General features: G+C 30.6%; 1 protein-coding gene across 3 annotated transcripts in view; it reads left to right on the top strand.

The window, feature by feature from the left end:
* LOC107447802 (sialin) overlaps positions 1-23,344 on the top strand; it is a 109,757-nt gene that overhangs the window by 68,677 nt on the left and 17,736 nt on the right. For 2 of the 3 annotated variants that reach the window (XM_071186307.1, XM_071186306.1), the window contains exons 2-7: positions 3,102-3,143; positions 10,758-10,966; positions 11,089-11,322; positions 12,907-13,090; positions 14,081-14,208; positions 22,747-22,896. In XM_071186307.1, the coding sequence (XP_071042408.1) occupies positions 10,835-10,966; positions 11,089-11,322; positions 12,907-13,090; positions 14,081-14,208; positions 22,747-22,896 (828 nt within the window). In that variant the 5' untranslated portion in view covers positions 3,102-3,143; positions 10,758-10,834. Of the gene's footprint in view, positions 1-3,101; positions 3,144-6,360; positions 6,516-10,757; positions 10,967-11,088; positions 11,323-12,906; positions 13,091-14,080; positions 14,209-22,746; positions 22,897-23,344 lie in introns of those variants that run through there. The other variant, XM_016062828.5, reaches the window with a different exon arrangement.

Raw genomic sequence — 23,344 nt, 5'->3', positions numbered from 1 at the left:
GAGCAGAATTTTTTGTATGAGCACCTAACTACTTATAACGCCTGCCCTTTATTTTTCAAAATATTGGAAAGTATTCATTATTAAATCGTTCCATTGGCTTAAATTATTTGTAGAGCGAGTCATCAGAGGAAACTCCTATTTTTAGTATTTCACACTTTAGTGGCGGTGATTCCCACCATGGGTGGTAAAAATCTCCTGTTGAGGAAGAATTTACGCTAATTTATAGAAGGGGCTCTACTTGAAATCTATTCAGCAAATTCCGAAAACGTTTTTCAAAGAGATTTTAACCCCTGATAAAATTTAAGATTTACAAGCATTTCACTACAGAATAATTAGTCTAAGCAAGACTGGGACACCCCATGGTTTTCACATCTCTCTGTCCTCTGGTCATCACCATCTGGCCATCTGGTTTTTCTGCCTGAAGGGGTTCCATTCATTTCCTCCCCCGAAAATCGTTCTTTTAACTGGAGGTCTCACTTTCCTTAAGATAAGGGGAGAAAAATTTCTTTACGTTTGTCACCAACTTTTGAACTTCCAAAGTTTCTTTCGTTCGCCTTTCATTTTTTTAGTCTGTTGTACTACTAATTTTTTCATATAGATAAATATTTTAAATTTAAAGATTCAGCTTATATTATTATAATTTATATTTAACGTATAGCATTTTCAATTATACATAAATAATATCAAATAATCTAAGTCGAAAAGCATTTTTTCCAAATAAATTATTTTAAATTTAATTGACTGTCTAAGTAAACTATTTTAAATAAACGAAATCAATAAATATTATTTTTAGGATTTGTTTTCTGTTTTTATCATCTTATTATAAAAAAGGACACGATTTTAAACAAATACGCTATGTATTGCCGAGGAAAAAGGCATTGACTTATATCTATATATTTGCTACTCAAGAGCTATAACATCATACATAGTACTACAATACACATTCAATACAATTCTACAATATACATTCTTAATGCTAGTACATATTCCATACTTTTGTAATCTAAATTATGCTATTAAGTTAATTATTTTACTTTTATATGTAACCATGATTTTTTGTGGCTATTTTAGTGTTTTTTTTTTTTTTTCTCTTGTGCAATATTATAGTTTGACTCTGAGTTACAGTTTCAATAAAGTCTTATAAATAATGTCTTGCTTGTTTATAATATTGGGAACTTCAATATTTATAACTCTTACTCGTGAATAACCCTTCTGAATGAACATTATTAAACTGTTTATTTTATCATCGTTTATACCTGGAAAAAAAATTTTTTTTTTTTTCGTTTTCCTCAAAAAATTTCACGTTAAGTTTGTGCTTTATTTTTCGTTTTTAGTAGAAAAAATGAAATTAATAATGCACTAAAAAAATAAAATAAATAAAATTCCCTGTAATTTTCTATAATAAATAATGAGCTTACATTTTGTCTTTTCATTTTATCAGCGATAACTTAAATTCTTTCTACTACAGCTTTGACGTATCGTGAAGCAATAAGAAGCTACATTTTAGAAAAAAATAAGTTTAAATTCCTTTTAATTTAAATATAGGAGCCGCGATGGCTCAGGGGATAGAGCGTTCGCCTTGCAATGAGGCGAACCGAGTTCGAATCCCAGTTGATACGAATTCCGCACCCGGCTCGCACCGACCACAGTGCTGACGTGAAATATCATGGAAATATCCTCAGTTGTAGACGGATCATGGGTTAGAGTTCCAGTCCCGTCAGGCTAACCGTGAGAGATTCTCGTGGCCTTCCTCTCCATGTAACGCAAATGCGGGTTAGCTCCACGAAGGCAAATTTCTCCCATTTCTCGATATAGGAGTTCCCTTGTCTTCTGGATTGGGTTCAAAATTACAAGGCTACGGAATTAGGTCGGCTGTTCAACGACGGTTATAAAATTAAATATGGGGCTAAAAGTCTTTTTGTCAAAGGATTTTGATCGACATTAAAATATTTAGGAAATTCTCTGAAATTAAAAATATTTTTATTGGAAAGTATCAAAAAGTTAGTAAAGAGAGTTATAATTATAATTATTAAAAACTCTGCATTATTCTTTAAATTACGATATTATAATTAAAATTTGGTTTTTGCCGAAATCATCGTAAATATAGTAGTAGAAACGAAAAAGCTACTTTTAATTACTGATTTATTTTAGTATTTATCTTGAATGTATTCATGAATGTAAAGTTTTTTTTATTTATTTCGAATCCTCTGTTGCTCAACTTGAAAGTATAATGAAAGAAAAAGTGTCTAGTGAATGATTGCAGAAACGTGTATGAATTGTTATTACACAGACGTCAAGTTGTTTAAAGTTATGTGGAATGTTTTTTTTTCTTCTTATTTCCCCCATTTTTTTTTAATGTTGAATCCAATATAACAACTTAGATTTCTCGCGCTTTTCGAGTTATGTAAAAGCGCTGGAAACCTTGGCCCTCCTATTATCCCTAACTGAGGTGGTCTATGAGTTTTCAAACGAAGTTATTAAAAAAATGAAAAACAGTGGGAGGTTAAAATTGCTTAACGCTCGTCACCTACTTTGTTTTTATTATTAGCGGTTCCCTTTCATATTTCACTCCCCCAGTTATAAAGAGTTCCTCGAAAGACCTCGATGTCTTCTTTTCGAGCCCTCGAGGAAAGGTTAAATGTTGGATGCTTTTTTTAATTCTGCCATAACTTGAAAAAAAAATTAGTAAAATTTTTAATTAAAAAAATAATCGTTGATGTTGATTGATTTTGCGCCTTTTTGAAATAATGCGCCCATGGCATTCGCCATACTTGCCATACCCTAGATACGCCACTGTTCCCATCTCTCAAGATCGATAGTAGTAGTTAGTAAATTTTTATAGAATTTTGAAGAAAATTTTTTTTTAATAGTAAATAATTCTGTAGATAATTTGAAGAAAAAGTAAGCTTATGGAGTGAGTAAATACCTTTAGATTTTCTTCAGAGTTTTTTTCTTAAGAAAATCTTTCAGAAAAAGCACAGCATATCTAACACACAGTTTAAAAAATTTCTTTTGAGTAAAAGTCAAACAGTTTAATATTGTTTCAGCTTTTATTTTCATTTTGTTACCATAATAATTGTATTAAATTATTTCTGTTGCAGCAATGGTTCCCGTGGTACTCTGGATGTTCCATTTTTTATAAGGTAGCCATTTAAAATATTGTCATTATGTTTTCTGTATTCTAATAAAATAAAGTTTTAAAAAAGTAAATTACTTTTCTCTGTTACTAGCATAATTTCAATAATATGTAGACGTAATATACATATTACTGAATAGTAATAGATTTTAAGTTTAATGTTCTAAAGTTCAGTTGACTTAACGCGTTAAATGTACAGTTCACAAAATAAAAAACGTACAGAACACCCCCTTAATAATCCAATAATTTAATCAATGATTGGATTTTCACGTTCTAGGACTTATTCTTAATGATTCAAACGAGTAACCTCAAATGCGCTAATTAATTAGTGCACGCTATATTTTAAGTTACGAAATCAGCCACAAAAACGTACTTTCTCTGAATGAACATGCCATTTTTTCGGTGGATTCAAATTTTTTACCCCCAAAATATAGGAGGTAGCAGCCATCTGGGAAATAGAGTCTCAATAGTTTGGTCATTAGATCAGTCCAAAGTTTGAATCCTTTAATATAAATTTTACTTTTTGCGTATTTCACCTTATCTCGAGAAATTTGCACGCTAATTGAAAACTTCTTGAGCACAATTAGAAAAAAAAACATTTATCCAAAGGTAATTCCAAGCAAAAATTAAATGTAAATATTATAATTTGTTTAAATATTAGTCAAAGTATTTTTGAATTGTAAGGCGAACAAATTTTGCATCATTTTAAAGAATATGACTTTGCGTGGCAAAATATGAAATTTGAGTGAAATCAGTCAAATAGTTCCTGAGAAATCGAATTTTTAAAATACTTTTTTTTTTAAATTCGATTTCTCAAGAACTATGAGACCAATTTCACTTAAATTTTATATTTTGCTTTTTAAAATTATATTCTTTGAAATGATGTCAAAATTTGTGAACATTACTATTCAAATTTTTTCAACTAATGTAATAAAATATTATAAATATATATATATATATATATATATATATATATATATATATATATATATATATATATATATATATATATATATATATATATATATATATATATATATATATATATATATATATATATATATATATATATATATATATACATATATATATATATATATAAATATGAGCAATTCTACAAGTAAACGCCAATTAGGCGGCCAAAAAAAAAAATTTGGGGGGGGGGGGCACACTATTTCTACATGAATTTTTTTCTTTTTTACACCCTAAAAAGGCAAGAAAAAATCGCGAACATGATATTTTTTCTTTGTGACATACTTTAAATGTGACATACTCCTTCTAACATACTCAGATAAATCTGAACCATTTATTCAGATAAAACGATTTTTACATAAATATAATATTATTATACTCTCTAAAATGTATTTATAGAGATTTCATACTATAATATTATATTTTAGCATAAAAATTGGCGTTTATTTGTAGAATTGCTCATATCTTCACTTTGAAACTAAACCGTGGTAACTCAAAAAAGCAAGTTTTTCAGGAGAGCAATTTCTAACTTTCCGCGCTAATGCTAATCGCGCCAATGCGATAACGATTTATCTGCTCTCTAAATTAATTTTATGGAACTATGAAGATAACACTTTATTTCTCTAAAAGGGTGATTTTTTTTTTTACACAAAATGACCCAAATATCTCATTTTTCGATTTACTACGGTTAGTTTCAAAGCGACGATATGAGCAATTCTGCAAATAAACGCAAATTAGGCGGCCAAGCAAAAATTTAATGTTTTTTTTTGGGGGGGGGGCATGCTATTTCTGCATGAATTTTCTTCTTTTTTACACCCTAAAAAGGCAAGAAAAATATTAAACATGAAATTTTTTCTTTGTGACATACTTTAAATGACAAAATACCAATTTTAAATTTTATCCGATTTTTTCAATTTTGGAACTTTGATTAAATTTTTTAATTTTTTTTTTTTATACTAAAATATAATCTTATAGTACGAAATCTCTATAAATACATGTTAGAGAGACATTATAATAATATTATATTTATGTAAAAATCGTTTTATCTGAATAAATGGCTCAGATTTATCTGAGTATGTCAGAAAGAGTATGTCACATTTAAAGTATGTCACAAAGAAAAATTTCCATGTTCACGATTTTTTCTTGCCTTTTTAGGGTGTAAAAAAGAAAACAAATCATGTAGAAATAGTGTGCCCCCCCAAAAATTTTTAATTTTTCTTTGGCCGCCTAATTGACGTTTATTTGTAGAATTGCTCATATATATATATATATATATATATATATATATATATATATATAAAGTTACTTTTTGTATGGAATTATCTTTGGTTAAATGAATTTCATAATTGAGTGCAAAAAATTTTCAATTCACTTAAAAATTTCTCGAGATTTATAATACTTCTATATAATACTTCAAACTCATTATTACTCATTTTTCAACCATCGTTACTCAACGATGCAAATTTAAAAAAAAAAAAAATATTTTAATGTGTTTGCTGTATCATTACAAAAAAGCTGCTTTTACAGAGACCTATTCTTCGTGGCTATTTTCATAAAAATTTTTTACTCTAGGGCAAAAAATTTAAATATATACGCAAGTAAACAATATTTATCTGAAATATTTTATAATTTCATAGAATTGAGTCTTTAAAATTTTTTAAAAATGTTTTTTCCATCATTAAAAACAGGTCTACTATTTCATTGAATAAAACACTTAATTTTGGGTCCAACTTTACAAAAATATGAAAATTTAAGGTACTTATGTTAAATATGTTATGTTTTAAAAAATATTAATTTCTGAGGTTTAATTTGTTTGAAAATAATTGTAATTTGTTCATTGCATAATTGCTTATGATGCTTTATTTTAACAAAAGGGAGCACTTATTTTTGCTTACTATTTTACGAAAAAATTATTATTCGAAAGTAAATTGTAATATTCTTTGTTCAAAATTGACACAAGTAGGAAGTATTTATTTTAAAAAAATATAGAATTCTGAGGAGAAATTATTTTGCAAAAAGGCGAGAAAGGTTCAAGAAGTTTTGAGCAGTTAATGTTGTTAGATATGCTTACAAAAATAACTAAAATTTTGCAAAAGAAAAATAAATATTTGCTTACCTAATATATCTTTCAGATAAATATCAAGTTACGATAAGAATGACACAGCATGTTTTCCGTTCTCGAAAGATGAAATTCGAACAAAATGATCATAAACTATTTAAATGACATACATAGTCATAAAAGTTAAAAAAAAGCTTTGCATAGAATTTCATTTTAGTTACGTAGGTGTTTTTCGCTAGTTTCTTAAGTTTTATGAAACTTAGAACACCAACTGACTTACAAATCTGAAAACACATTTTTCAATCGCGCCTAGATGAAATAACAATAAGTAAAAAATGGATTTGTCAGGTAAATTTTCTTTATTATTAAAAACGTTTACAAAAAATTACATAATCAAATAATTGAGTATTTTAATTCATTTCTCTCTCACGTCCAGTTTTTTATTAATTTTATAGTGATCTAATAAGTGGTTAGAATTCAGCACTTAAGCGCTTTTTTTTTAATGTGATTTTCTCGCACTGTTGTAGGAGCGTGCAAAATCTACAGACGATATCGAAAGTGCTACTAAATTGGTGTTTTCGAAAGGGAAATAATTTAACGTATGGTGTGAAAGCACGTGAGCGGGGTGTAAACATTCCGCATTAGAAGAGTTTTAGGCTTAAATTTAAATTTTATTCTTTTGAATTGTATATGAAAGCTTTATTTGATGTTAACTTGAAAAAAATGTTCCTTAACACAATTTTTTTGAGTTGTACAACAAAAAACTCGGAGAGATATTACACAACAAATTTCACAGTGCAGTGAGAAATCCGACAGACAGCGCAACTACAAAGTTAAAAGGGCATGCTGAATAGGCCAGATTTATTTATAAACTTAACAACGATTTTTTTCTCGAAATTCTAATTTTATATTGTAATTTTAATTACTTTTTTACGAAATTTTTCTAACTTATTTTGTTTTAAATACGAACTATTTATACAATGATGTGGGAAAATTCCAGCACATAAACTATTGATATAGCATAAAGGTGATGATTATGTAAAATACAGGTCTGTAAATATCTTTATTTTATATGCTCATGTTTACGCTGATGCTGAAAGTGAGAAAATTAAGATATAAGAAGACAAATGCAACATTTTAATATTTTTATTGAAAATTTTAAAAATACTTCATTTTTTAAACATTTGTTATTTTACACGATAATTTATACAGCGGATATTCAAGTATTGTAGCTGGAGGCGGACGGCTCACTGACGGAAAAAGTTGTGCTAGATAAACTAAATTTAATAGACTTGTTTATACAACTAAAAGATGATGTCTATTCAGACTTGGCACAAAAACTGCTAGTAGCGCCATTATGAACACGTAAATCATGGCAACTTTAAATACGTGCTCTACAGTTCGTAAGCGTTATTTTTCGTTGAATTTTGACATAGTGAGTTGCAGTTAGTCAAGAAGTCATTAATAACAGCTCACTGACTTTGAGTCCCGCAGTGGACTGATCGTTAGGACACGGTTCCCAGCAGATCACCGAAGTCAAGCATCACTGGTTGCGGTCAGTGTGCGGGTGGGTGACCACTTGGTCCAGTCTGCGTAGGGACCGAGGGTGTGCGGTATTGGTCCTCGTTAAACTGTTCTACCGTAAAGTGCTCGACTTCGCGAGCAGGTCGTCGGGCTACTGAAGCGGGGGTGCCATCCCCTCTGCAGAGGATCAAAATTGTGATGGCATGTCTTCGGATCATCCTCAGGGATGTTTCCCAGACCGTCGCCAATAACCCATCGCGCAGCTCTAGTACGACGTAAATGAACAACAACAACACTGACTTTGAACGTGGTCGTGTAATAGGGCTGTGAGAAAGTGGATTTTTTCCCGCGATATTTGCAAAAATGTTGAGGAGATATATATTCACTGTATATGATTTTTAAATCTTATTTTTTAGCCGTCGTTGAACAGTCGACTCAATGTTTGGGTTTACGACTACCAATGTTCAGCTGCGTAGTCTTGTTATTTTGAACCTAATCCAGAAGACAAGAGAACTCCTTGATCATGTATTGGGAAAAATTTACCTTCGGAGAGGATTTTTTGATTTAACTAACCCACGCCTGCGTTACATGGAGAAAAAAAGGCACGAAAACCTCCCACGGTTAGCCTGACTACAAGAGGACGTCAGCTCATGATCCTTTGAGGATATTTTGCGTCAGCACTATGGTACGAGCCGGTGAGAAAATCGTATCGACCAGCCATTGCTGGGATTCGAGCCCGGTTCACCTCACTGGAAGGCGGACTCAGTCCCCACGGCTCCACTTTGCATGATTGTTGGCAGCAGTGATCAAGGGAACAAGGAAAGGTACTGCTTCAAGAGGATCGAATTCTGGTAGGCCACCTGGCACTACTCAGAAGGAAGACTAATGTATACAGAGTATGACTGCGGCACATCGTACTGCTTCTGCTTCAGAAATTCGAGCTGCAGTTTGCACTGCAGTCACACAGTGAATTGGGCTGCAAATGGGCTACTTCAAGTTCAGCTCCGAGCAAGACGCTCTGTAGCTTGCATTCCACTCACTCCAAACCCCTGCCGTTTACGACGAGAGTGGGGTCGAGTTAAAGCTCACTGGAGGTCAAAGTGGAGATCTATTGTGTTTTCTAATGAAAGTTGGTTTTCCTTCGTATCTGTGATAGCAGTATATTGATTAGAAGGAGGCCTGGTGAGCGCCTTCTATAGATCTGTCCTCGGCCTCGTCACACTGGTCTTTCACCTGGAGTTAGGGTATGGGCAACAATTTCCTATGACAGCAGAAGCCCTCTCGTGGTTATTCCGCGCACCTTGTCTGCAAATTTGTATTCTGGTGCCACAGGCAAATACTCTGTCTCATTGTTGATTTCTTTAAAAAATCCACACAATCGGAATTTTTTTTTATTGTTAACGCTTCATCTTTTGATTTTTCTGATGTCATAAGTTACGGCATATTAGATTTATTCATATTTCTTCGGTAACAACATTTTCTTCAAACAAAGTTAAAAATTTTTTTTATTATTTTGAAATTTTTCTCCTTTTTCTTTTGCGAAGCTTTGCCCTAGATATTTACTTTTTATTCATCTTGAATGCAAAACTCGAAAAAATATAAAAATGAAATCATTGAAAAACTTAATGATGTGATTTCTAGCGGTTAAAGTGTATGGACAAATGGAAGAATCTTTCAAATACATCTCCGTTGGTTTGACCGACTCGAACATTCGAAGCAAACGTCAGTTTGGCGGTAATAACAAATTTATCACAGTTATCGTTTACATCTTCGCAAAATGAAATAAATCAGTCCGTATATTGCGCTACTGGAGGAGTACTGTGGTCAAACAAAAGAAGGTGGGTGAGATATTAATTATTTATCATGTGATGTATTAATGAATATTTCATTCAGAAAGTATAGGAAAAACAGTGAATTAAAAGAAAACTATTAATCAGAAGAAAAACTTTTTTATTTTAATTCATAGTGTTAATATTTTTCTTGGAGCGCGAGCCCTCCTTCATCGTCTATGCACCTCCTCGCCAGGGTGGCGTGGGGTTGTTATTGCTGGTGGATACAAGTGTTCTGTATAAACGTAAGTGTCTGTCTGACATCGTCAACAATATATAACGATGACTCATCCATTTCTTTTATAATTTCAGAATCATTTATACAGGGTGCCCGACGGAGGAGTGATTGATTTTAAAATTTCGGATTATCGTATGCTTAGTGTGAAAGCTATAGAAATTTTATACATAAATTTTACAATTTAATTGCAAGGGTGACAGATGGTGCCATTGATTACGAGCGTTATCAGTTTTTAGCATTAAAACGAGAAATAAGTTTATCGTTAAGTGGTTTAAGCCGTGCATTTTGTTGAACCACGCCTGCTTTTGGCACTGGAATATCACAGATTGGATTGCTGCTCTATGGCATTTGTATTCTTTGCAAGAACTTTGTGAAGGTTGCAACGTCATCTGTTGACAACTTTTGTAATTACATTCCAAAATTTCTATTCACAATTTTCACTGCTTTCATAATAGACTTATTAGTAATGGACAGAGGATTCAAAATACCTGTATATGTATGTTACTGAAGAAAAGCCAAGTTCAGTGCCGGATTCTAAAGATCACGCAGCATTTTCCATTAGTCCATTAGAGAGGGATGCTTGATAAATGAATTTATCACGTATGTGTGTTTGATATTGTTATACATTAAATTGTAGACTTTTTTTTCTTTTTCAGTTACTTAAAAGATAAAATATTAGTGACGCTACTTAGCCTACAGTTCTTTTTAATCTAAAGCTCATTTTATTGCATGTTCTTCAATAAATGTTTCTCTATTATATCATGTAAACTCACGCAAAGGAAAAGTGAAAGATGTCTCTCATCGTTTTTGTACACCGTTATAACTATAGGTTCATTGTCTTGCTACTTGTGCTTATTTCAACCTCTAATTAACCTAAATTAGCTAAATGTTTGACAACAATTATCCTTAAATAAGAGTATAAGCAGCTTCTTTGCCGATTTTATTTGATTGGGTGACCGAGCTTGCCACATTATGCATACATAAAGATTTTAATTTCAGATTTGAGAAAAGTTTACATTCCGAAGAGATACATAGTTGTCATCCTAGGCTGTCTGGGTATTCTAAATGTATTTGCCATGAGAGTCAATCTTAGCGTGGCTATAGTGGCTATGGTAAATCATACAGCAATAAATGAAAAGGCCATTAACGCAGAATGTCCTAACCTCATTCAAGATCGACAATCTTCCAATGAAGTCATGAATTATAAAGTAAGAGATTTCCCATTTTAATAAATGTAATTCTCTGTATTGACGTCACTGTTATATTTATTCTCTTTAATTTATAGTAAATTTATTGCTGACAGAATTACTAAAAACAAAATCTTTTGAAGGGTGAAAAATACAACTGGAATTCTAAAACCCAAGGGTGGATTCTAGGCTCTTACTATTATGGATATGTAACGACTCAAATACCTGGAGGAGTATTGGCTGAAAAGATTGGGGCCAAATGGGTATTCGGAGGTGGTGTACTGGCGACATCAGTCTTTTCACTGTTATCTCCTTTAGCTGCAAGCTTAGGAACAACTGCATTTATTTGTGTCAGAGTGCTTCAAGGATTAGCTGATGTAAGTTTTCAGCTCAGTCAATCTACTAAGCATGAAACAGAAAAATAAATCTAAAAAAAATTGATTCAAAACAAATCTGAAAAAAATATTGCTAAAGTTAAATCAATAAAATAGATCGTTTGAATAAGCACTTTAAATAAAAGAATCAAAAAATTCTTCAAGTGCTCATAATAAGCTATTAGTGTTTTATGTTAATTCAAAATTGAGTAGATAAGTTGTAGGCAGGCGAACTAGCTCCATTTTTTCCTTTCTCTCAGGTAAGTGGCGCATCACTTGGACAACAACTTCACTATACGGGAAGAACCTTCATAACAGGAGAGCAATTGCTTAACTCTGTGCTTAAGTTTTGTTGCTCTTAGATGCTTAAGTACACATCGTGTATAGTACATAAAATGAAAAAGTGAACACCTTAATAACTTTTGAATTGTATTTTAACGAAATAAAATGTGATCCTAATGATTTGAGAAACTAACATTAAATGTTTTAAAATATTCTTGGAAACGATATTTCAAGTTACGAAATCAGACCAAAAAAAAAAAAAAACATGCTCTCGTCCAATCCTTTTATACCAATCACTATTCTTTAAGTAACATAGAGTTGAAATGCATTTCTTTATATAGAATGTATTTTCTACTGTCACAGTTTCTAAGGTTATGCATAACTAAAACATGTAATTTGCGACTTGAGTAAAATCCGCTAAACACAGATACGTTCAGTGCTGAAATCCGACGGGAAAGCCCTCAAATGAAATTCGGTATGCTGCTATTTACACTAATAACTTATTACTAATACGCATTAGTATATATTCATTGAAATGCGTACCTTTATGGTTTACCAATATCATGAGTAGATTTTGAGGGGCAAAGAATAAGAAAAAAGCCTTAATTCGAAAATGTTTGAATAAAACGCAAACAGTATTACCACATGTAAATTGACGCAATTTCTCAAAATTTCTAAAGACTATAGGAGTTGTAAAAAGAGACCTAGGGGGAAATTACCATCTAATATTAGCAGTAATATCAAAACAGTAAAAGAGATCTTCAAAGAGAAAAAAAGGAGAAGTTGATGATTTTGGAACGTCTGTCTCCTCAGTACATCTTGATTCGGTACAAAACCTTCAGTTTTGATCCCCAAAACTTCAAGAAAAAATGTTCTATAAAAAAATGAGTCTAAGCACATGTTTTACATAAATAACATAGCCTGGAAATTTCAGCAAAATTAAAATATACCTTGCTAGTTTTGTTCTATTTTTTTTAAAAAAACTGACGCTTAAACAATGTTTATACTTTCTATTACAAGCTACCACTTTTAGTATGAAAAAATTGAAACAGATTGAGTTTTGATCAATATAAAGTTATTAATATAAATAATACATTATGGTGGATTTTAAGAATAAAAGAATTAGAAGTTTGAAAAATAAATGCTAAGAATAAAACACTTAAGTAATTATTCTATCTTTCTTTTTCTCTTTTTGTTTAAAAAAATGTGGAATCTTTGGTATATAATGGGTAAAGGTTCAGTGAAAATTTAAAATATGCATTATGTGGTGAATTTTCGTAATTCTTTTAAAATTTCATTTTGCAGGGTGTTACTTCGCCATCGATTAATGTTGCCATAAGCAAATGGGCACCAAAAATGGAAAGAAGCAGAGTATCAACTATTATTTTTACAGGGATTATGATTGGTGATGTGTTGGCCTTGACCTTATCTGGATTGCTTTGTAGTTCAGATAAGTTGGGTGGGTGGCCTTCTGTTTTCTACCTTTTTGGTGAGTACAATTCTATTCAAAAAATTAGTTCTGCAAAGAAGCGTAATTAATTAACCATCAAAATTTTCATACTCTCTCCTGTACTTTTTTCAAAAAGAAAAAAATTATATCTTTTCAAATTATTTTCGTAAAATTAAGCAATTTTTGTTTACCAAAAGATATAAATAAAATAAATAGTTACATTTTGATCTGAAATTATGCATCATCATCGGGTTTCTTTTCCATCTAATTTAAGAGGTAACCATGTTAGATATTATCAACTTACAACACATTTCTTTCAAAAAGATATTTTTCGTATTACGACAAAGTAATAGGCAAACGAAAGTTTGTAATTAAGGAATGTAATAAAACTTCATAGACACACTGCATAAGTGAAATTTTCTGTTTTTGTTCTCTTCGGATCATGCTAATGAACTAGAAACTATTTTAAGATTGATTTAAAGAGTTAATGTATTTATGAAACAGTTTAACACTATACACAATGCAAGCAACTCTGGTTGAATTATCTACTCACTTTATATATTCTATTTTGAGTTTCATTCTGTATTACTCTTATTTTCCATTTTTTACTTGATTGTTTTATTTTGCATTTCTTGTCTTATTTTACATTTTTTGCTTAATAAGTTCTGTTTGCGTTTCAATTTTTTTGGTGTTCCTTACACTATTATATTGATACATTTTGCATTGGCTATATTAATACAATATCAGAAATAACTCTTTCGGATTTATTCGTATGTTTTAGTTTTTTTTATGTGACGAGATTATATCTCTTCCTTATTTTGTTTTCCTGCTTTTGTCTATATATATATATATATTTTATTTTAAATATTTTTTAAGCTTTAGATTTTTGAATAAAAAAAATTTATTGCCCTTTAAACAATCTTCATTTTTTCCCATGTTTTCTTTATTTTTTTATTACAGTGAATTTATTGCGGGTATTTGCAATACCTTTAAAACTACTTCCATTAGTATTTTTCTTTTACTCGCCAGGTGGAGCTGGCGTCATTTGGTGCATATTTTGGTTTTCTTTAATGCATGAAACACCTGGAGTGCATCCAACAATCTCTAAACAAGAACAGATCTACATAGAACAAAACCAAGAAGACCAATCTAATAAGGTTCGAGACATTATGAAATAGTATAAATTTTCATATAGATGAGCCAAATTCAATTGATCTTACAGATTCAGTCACATTACTTAATCAGACATGCGTGAACGACACCTGTAACATACTAGAACATCGTCAGTTTAAAATAATGTGCACAGCGAAGAACATAAAGCAGTCGTTAAAATATTTTTCAAGTACAGAAGTTTCGTAGTTTGGGATTTGCATATTTTTTTCTGTCAAGAGGAGGGTTATGAACGATAACGATAAAATTCCCCTATTTTCAATTTTTTTTAAATGCAAAAAAATAAATCTATAGGAAATTAAAAAAATTGCACTTGGAGAGATAAAATTTAAAATAGAAATAAAAATTTAATTAGGAGAGAGAGAAGCAGAGACATTTTCAAAATTTCATGAAATAATTCAAACTATTTTGTTTTATGCTGAGTTACATATTTATTTGAATTTAATACTAAAAGTCTTAAAATTCTATAACAACAGCAAAACCAAAGTTAAAGCAAATGGGTGTTTTTAGGCTTTTTTTCATAGACAGGAAAAGGAGTTGTGATTTGTCTTTTTTATTATAAAAGGAAGCCCAAAATGGTCAAAAACAAGCTAACGGCCTTAAAAAAAGAACTTTACTATTGAAGTGTTGTTTTATCACCTTAATACAAGATAAGCTTATTCAGAAGGTTAGCAAATATTTAATGTGGCGTAACTACCCCTATAAATATAAAATATCGAATCACTAGTATATAAGACATGTTAACTTGATTCCATCCTGACGTTACCTTTTAATAGATGAAGGTTGACATAGTCTATATTTAAATCCCCTCAATGGATTATCCATCAATATTGGCAAGTTCTTATCACGTCTGCGGGTCACCATTGAGGAGATTTAATTATAGACTATGTCAACCTTCATCTATCAAAGGGTATCTCAAGATGGAATCAAATTAACATGTCTTACATACTAGTGATTCGATATTTTATATTTATAGTGATAGTTATGCCACAGTACTCCCCTTCCAGAATTTTATCTGTGATAGAATTCGATGAACGGATACCACTAGTTGATTCATGCTGCTTATTTATTTATATCAATTTTGCTCCTTATATTTTTTCCCTTCATTATTTTTAATGGCAATTCGCTCATTTTTTTTCTTCATTTTTGTTTATAGCATTTCGCTCATTATTTTTTCTTTCCTCATTATTGTTTTATGACCGGGAGACTTTATTTACTTCACCGGATTTTCTTTTTCTCTGATCAGTATATTTTTAAGCAAATCAACTATTTAATGTGGATCCTCTATCGGCATGTTCTTATCACGTCCGCAGATCACCATGGAGGGGAATTATAAATCGTCAGCCTTCATCTATCAAAAGGTACCTCAAGATAGAATCAAGTTAACATAGTCGATAATTAAATTCCCCACAATGGTGACCCGTTCTGTACGTAAGGATTTGGAAATTCCAGATTTTACAACCGGTGAGCTTGATTAAACCTTCTCTGTAGTAGGAATCAAATATGCTGGATTTACACGGTCTATGGACAAAGTAGATTGCCTACCATTTAGATAAATTGTAAGGTTTTTAGCTGACAGTTCCAAAACCTTATGTGGACCCGAATAGGGTTGACATAAGGGAGGTTTTACAAAATTCACTCACGTGAGAACAAGTGCTTAGTGAGGGATTTACGTAAAATGTAGTTCACCCATGCACCGATGTTGCAATTGGATTCAATTCCCGCATGGTGTTTCTAAGACGATCAACAAAAATGTCATCACATGGTGGAATAATGGATGTTTCTAGCATGTCACTTGGACGTTGAAGAGTTGTTCCGTATGCCAGTTCGGCACACGATGCGTTGATATCCTCCTTTACTGCAGTACGAATTCCTAAAAGGACTACTGGAAGTATTTCTGTCCACAGTGAGTTTTCATGCGCTTTTATTGATGATTTTAAGTGGCGGTGAAATCTTTCCAGTATGCCATTTGAAATGGAATGGTATGCTGTCGTATGAATTCGGTTTTCACCCAACATTACGGAAAAATCACAATATAAAGATAATCGCTTCTGAGAGCCTTTATCTGTTGTAATTATCGAAGGGCACTCGAATCGAGATATCCAAGTGTGGAAAATTTCTCGACAGATGGTTTTGGCTTGCATGTCCACAATCGGTATGGCTTCTGGCCATCTTGAAAATCTATCAATCATAGTTAATAAGAAGCTGTAACCATCAGATGAAGGTAATGGGCCTACGATGTCGATGTGTATTTGTTGAAATCGAGCACCAGGTAAACTGAATGTTCCTAGAGGAGCTTTGGTGTGTCTTTGAAATTTAGAACGCTGACAAGGTTCACTTATGGTTTTGAAACGGTCAGCTAAAAACCTTACAATTCAACTAAATGGTAGGCAATCTACTGTGTCCATAAACCGTGCAAAGCCAGCATATTTGATTCCTACTACAGAGAAGGTTGAATCAAACTTACGGGTTGTAAAACCTGGAATTTCCAAACCCTTACGTACAGAAAAAGATCATTCTCCTAAGGATCCTGACAAAATTGTGACTAGGTCTGGAAGACATGTACACTTTCCAGCAAAACTGGCAGCTTATGCTTATTATTAACATTATGAACTAAACAAGGCTGTTTAGTATAAAATATTATTTATCAATAATTTAAATAGTGTAATATTCAAAATTTTACTTGAAATATTATGTCGTTTCAGAGAGTATAATTCTGTGTCACTGGGGGGATACTCTGTAGTATTATTCTTAGTCGATAAGGAATCGATTAAGCAGGATGATTATAAATTGTTTCCTATGTATTGGATGACAATAGTCTGGTTGAAAAATAGAACAGCTATGGTGAATAAATATTTGTAGTGGTAGTTACGCCACACTATCATATAAATTCTTAATATAAATGAGAAAAACATCACCACAAAATTTATCATTTTAGTCATATAGGATAAACCAACCAGTGAAGGAACGCCACCCAGTGAAGGAACATTTCATATATATTGATTAAAAATAAGAATTTGAACGTTTTTCTTTAGATTGATTGGTAACAATGGCTTACTGCCAAACAATAGGAAGTCATCTAGCAATGTTTTGGATTACCTGGTCAAATAGACTTCTCTGAAAAAATTTTTGAATTTGTTATTATCTCTGCAACACCTTGTTTCGTTGAAAAAATTATAAGGTGAGTATTTGCATTTATATGCTTGAAGTGGAATTAATTGCATATAATAGTTTTATTTTTCTCACTGTGAAAATAAGAATTCAAAATATAGTTATTGAAGTTACGTTTTATTTTTTTAAAGCACCATAGCATAATCAAGCACTGAGATAAAGGGGTGTTTATTCACTGGATCACCAAACGATGAAAAACCAGTGAAGGAACAAGTGTTCCTTTACTGGGTCTTTTTCCCAGTTAATGAAAATAAAAGAAATTTTTTAATTTTCTTGTACTTTTAGGCATATTATACATCAAAATTCTGTTTAAAAGACAAAAAATAACTTCTAACCAGTGAGGAAACAGGCATGTTCCTACACTGGGAATACTTCCAGTGAATGAGCAGTAATGTGTGAAATATGATTTTACATGACTCTAGGATGAGTAATTCTGCTATATAGAGGACAACCGAAATTTTGTTAAAAATTATATGAGTAATTCCTGAAATAATTTCAGTTCAAAATGTTGATTTAATAGCTTATTTTATGAGAAAATTATAATTTATATTTATTAATGGGGTGTGTAGTTGCATCAAATGTTAGGTAACTTAATAAATTATGCTTACAAATCGAAAACTAGTTAAATATAATCATAAAAATTTGAATAGAACATTTTTTCGCTGTCTTTTGCACCAAGAACTCCTAATAAGTTATCATTATAGGATAGCTACGTGATTATATAATTTATAAAAACTACTTTACTATGTTAGAATTTAGAAGCAAGCTCATCAACAAAAAACAGAGTTAAGCAGAAACGATGCTCAATTTCTTCAGAAGCTTGAGAGAGAAATCCTTCAAGATAAGTAGCAAATTTTTAACGCAGCATTGACTGAAGAGTCTAATATCGGAAATGTCCAAGAGCCTGTACTTTATTCAAAATGGAAGAAGTACGTATTAAAAGAAGACCACTTGGTTAAGTCAAACTTAGGAACTGAAGCTAGAATTGATAATGAATGCATCTTAGATATCGAATTTGAAATGAGTCCTCATGCTGATCCTCTCTTAGTTGAAAAAAGAAATGATTCTCTAAGTAAAATCAGGACTTCTAAAGATCCTCTAGATATAAGTCAACAAGAGATGGATTTTCCTCAAACTTCAAGATATTTTCTATTTTCCCGTCTATTTTCGAGAAAGGTATTCTTGAAATGTTGCTGAAAAATCAGAAGAAGTTTGGGAGAACCATTTACATTGGCCAAATATTGATAATAAAAAGAAAGGTCAAATAAGAAGAAAAACGAATAAATTACCTTTTGCACTAACTTCAGAGAAATGGCAAAAATTTCAAGAAGCTGAAAGATCCAAAGAAAAGTTAAAACAAGAGAATATGGAGAATAAAAGGAAAGAAAAAATACTTAAAAAAGAAAAAAAAGCTTCAAGAAATAAGAGGAAAAGGAGTAAACGAAAAGGTGATAAAATAATAATGATAATAAACAGCATCGGATGACACAATGATTTAGATTTGACTGTCAAATTATAAGAACGATTTTTTTAAATTTATTTTGTATTTAACATCACTTTAATTTCAGTTCACGATTACAGAAAAAAGTTAGCATTTTACAAGTACTTGTATGTTGCAATTTCATAAATAGTCTTGTTTTTATATATTTGTATGGCTAATAAATTCATAAACAGCATTGAAAAATAACCAAAATTAAGTGTTTCTTTACTGGGCAATTTTGTGTTCCTTCACTGGTAAGAGCTGTTCCTTCACTTGGTCTTCTTACTACTTGTTATTTGAATCTCCAAAACTTTAAAACAATATTATGTAAGTTCTCTAAATTTCTTTTACATAATTTGCAATAAGTAACAAATATGTTGACACTGTCATTTAACTAAAATTACGAATTTTGAAATTAATATGATTTTTTAAAAGGCAAGTGTGGGAACGAGGAATAGCGTTCCTACATTTTTACGGAACCAAAGACAACATTAACACAATCAGAAGGTAAAAATAAACACTTTTATTTTCCGGGAAAATGATAGAGTCACAAAAGCTGCGTGACTAACTTAAAAACAAATTAAAATTCAAAATAGAGTATAACAGAGTAGTAGTAGTTTTGTGGTTTAACAGATGCATATATATACTGGAGAAAATGTGCGATGAATAATTACGACATCAGTATCCTGCCGTCAGTTGCAGTTAGTTTCTGACAGCAGAAAGAATATCAGGATGAGATGTCGCAGGTTCGGTATTCCGATCCGCAGGTCTGATCTAGCGAATTCTACACAAGCTTAGCTTAAGTGCTCCTTCACACAAGTTTACCCAAGTAACATAATAACAATCCAGTTTAGAAATCCAGATTTCAAACATTGCTACTAATTTTTGATAAGAACCAAGTTCTCGCAGTAAAAAAATTTACTTATATATATATATATATATATATATATATATATATATATATATATATATATATATATATATATATATATATATATATATATATATATATATATATATATATATATAAGTTCAAAATGAAGATAAAACAAAGGAAAATTATAGACTTATGAATTAGGGGGGGGGGAAATAATAATGAAAAAATAATGACAGACAACTGATTTAAATGAAACAGTATAAAACAAACAGTATAAAAATGAAAAAACAGTACAAAAATTGTATAAAACAAAATCTGAAAAAACAGTATAAAACAAAATCTCTAAAGCGAGTAGCGAAATCAGATGTACTTGCATGAACGGGAAATTTTTCAAGAATGATTTAAAACTATTTTCGCAACCTGATTGCCAGATTACAAAATATGAAAACAAAACCTTCATTTCTTTTGATTTTATTTCATTTTCTGTTTTTACGTGTTATTTTTACTTATTGTGTTTTATTTTATTTGTTTTAATTTTTGTAAAAAAGCTTTTTTGAGTGCTCCTCACACTATTGTATTAATATATTTTGTTTTGGCTAAATTGATACAATATCAGAAAGCACTCTTTTTTGCGGATATAATCGTGTGGGCTGATAAAAAGATTATATATTTTATTTTCCGGTTTTTTTAAAAAAATTTCATTTTTTTTCTTCTTTTTTTTTTTGAAATCAGTTGTCTGTCATTTTATTTAGCAGTTGTCAGCATTAATTTTTGCATGCAACTCGAGTTATCTTTCTTTTCTTTTTTATCCTTTTGTACGGATTGTTCACTTTCTATATATCCTGACACAAGTTATTGATACTTTTTAGTCTTTGATGTTCCAGCTTTATTTTTAGTTATAGCCGGATTATTTAAACAGGATTGCCCCCACTGATATGCTTTTCGTATGCCTATTTTTTCACAAAATTCACAAGGTTTGGGCGACAAATCTCGCACCACATGTGTCGTCTGATTCTCATTATTTTTATAATCACTTAAATGCAGTTTAACCTCCTTTTGCTCCAGTAATTTAGAAGAATTGTAACGTACGTAATTATTATGTATTTTATTTTTTCTCTATCCGTGCAAATTTGGTCATATATCCTTAGTTTATTTTTGAAATCATTTAAATTAGTTGACCCATATAATATAGCTTTATTATCTACTGTATCGGGTATGCCATTATTATAATATTTCATTAAAGATTGTTCATCAACATTATTTTGAATTGCAATTTCTTTTAATTTTAAAAAAATATTCTTGCACTGATTCATGCGTGCGTTTTTTCCTATTTCTTAAAACTTCATGAATTTCGGCTGAGTTATAGGTAACAAGAAATTCTTCGATTAATAATTCTTTCAAATTTATGTAAAGGAGGAAAATAAAAAAACTCGTTTATGTGTAGATTTTAGAAAATTAAATCAGGTAACGAAGTCGGACGCTGAACCGTTACCTCTCATGGAATCTCTAATTGATAAATTAGCATTTGCAACACCCAATGGGTTGCATGAATGGTTGCTTTTACCTTTTGGCTGGAAAAATGCCAAGCATTTTTCAAGGAACTATTCGTAGAATCCTTACTAAACATAAAATTAAATTCGCTGCAAATTATTTTGACTATATGATTATTTTTTCAAACAGCTATTCTGAACATTTAGATCATATTAAACAAATTTTTGATGTATGTCGACAAGAAAATATTAAATTAAAATTTTCTAAATGTTCCTTTTTAAAACAAAAAATTGACTTTTTGGGGTATGAAGTAACAAACGGCACTGTTACATCAAATAATAGTAATATTGAAGTTATTAAAAAATTAAAACCTACGACAAATCTTTGCAAAGATTTCTGGGGTCCATTAATGTTTATAACAAATTTATAGATAAATATGCATCTATTCGAGCTCCACTAAATAATTTGTTAAAAAAGGATACTATCATTTTTATTTGATTCTTAATTGTAAAATTCATTTTGACAACCCTTTCTAGGTGCCCTAATTTGTATGGCAATGAATGTATCTCTCTCCAGTCTCTGTATTTTAGAAACTATTGTTCATTTTTTTACTCTTAGAACGTACATTAACAGGCCAGAACTTTCATCCATTCATTCTACCCTAAAAATATTATTTAAAAAGAAACAGTTTCTTAAGCTGGAAGCAACAAACTATGGCTGCAAATGTTAGTTAGCTTTTTATGAATTGTTTTAGTAAATATACAGTCCCTGGCCATACTATTAGACACGCTGAAAGATTTTATGTAAAATTATAATTATCAGGTGATACTCCATACGGCTGTATAATTTTCACTCGGATAAAAACAGTCTGCATTTGTTTATGATACTGTATCAATTGGTTAACACATTGTAATCCAATGCGATAAAAATAAATACGAGCAGGAAGTATATAAGTATATAAAAAATCTTCTGAATCGAAACCCATAACGTGTATGTTTAAATATAAAAGTATTGCACATAAACTCGTGCAAATCATGTAATTATTTAAAAAATACAGTGCGTCTAATAATTTTATAATGTTTGATATAATAAATATTCCATATTTATATAATATATCGTCTAATTTGTCCTATCGTCAAATTTATATTATATATCGTCTAATTTTAGCAATGGATACACTAACGTAAACTAGTGCAAACCGGTTTCAGATAGGTAAAAACAATGAGGCTTTATAGTATCCCCTGATAATAAAGATTTTACATGAAATCTTACAGTACGTCTAATAATTTGACCAGTTACTGTATACACGCTTTAACACTAACAGTTTACTTCTTTTGAACTAAAGATAGCAAAAAGGAGTTTTCACTACTTGTTCTTTAAATATTTCACACATATTTCAAACATTTTCGTAATATTGATAACTCTGATTTTAAAATGTATAAAATCATTTTCTTTATCATAAAAAAATATCTAAATGATGCCTTATGATGAATGAATCTTTTTTAGAAACTTCCTATACCTTGGAGAGAAATATTGACATCCTCTTCTGTATGGGCATTTGCTTTTGCTATGTTTGGACACAATTTCGGATATTTAATGCTTCTAGCTGAGTTACCAACATATCTCAGCACAATTCTTCATTATGATCTGGCCTCGGTATGCATTGTTCGTTATTTGATCGATTAGATGCATGTATTATGTTACCAACAAGTAGTATTAATTATATTTTTCTACATCATTATTTCAATTACTATAAAAGATAATATGATTTCCCATCTGTTGCTATTTAATGAAAGCTTGTAAAATTGCTCTCCTATATTTTAAGTTAATACTTAAAAAGAAATTTTACATACTCTAATCAAATTTACGCTATAAATCACTAAAATTGTCTTCAATACTTAATAAATAGTAGGTAACAGAGTGGGAAGACTGTCAGTACTTGTATTGCAAAGTATTGAATTTTAGTTAAACAAGCATTGATATTTTTCTTTATTTATTTAAATGAACTAAATATAATGAAATGAAATAATTTAAAAATGGAGGAATTTTCTCTCATACAGCAATTTATTATTAACTAAAACAAGAATATTCAAAAGTAATTTTT

This window comes from Parasteatoda tepidariorum, chromosome 9 (genome assembly GCF_982258835.1).
Source record: "Parasteatoda tepidariorum strain Cologne lab strain chromosome 9, Ptep-v5.0, whole genome shotgun sequence".
NCBI lineage: Eukaryota > Metazoa > Arthropoda > Arachnida > Araneae > Theridiidae > Parasteatoda > Parasteatoda tepidariorum.
The sequence above is the reverse complement of the archived record's forward strand: the minus strand, read 5'-3'. Positions and strand labels throughout refer to the sequence as shown.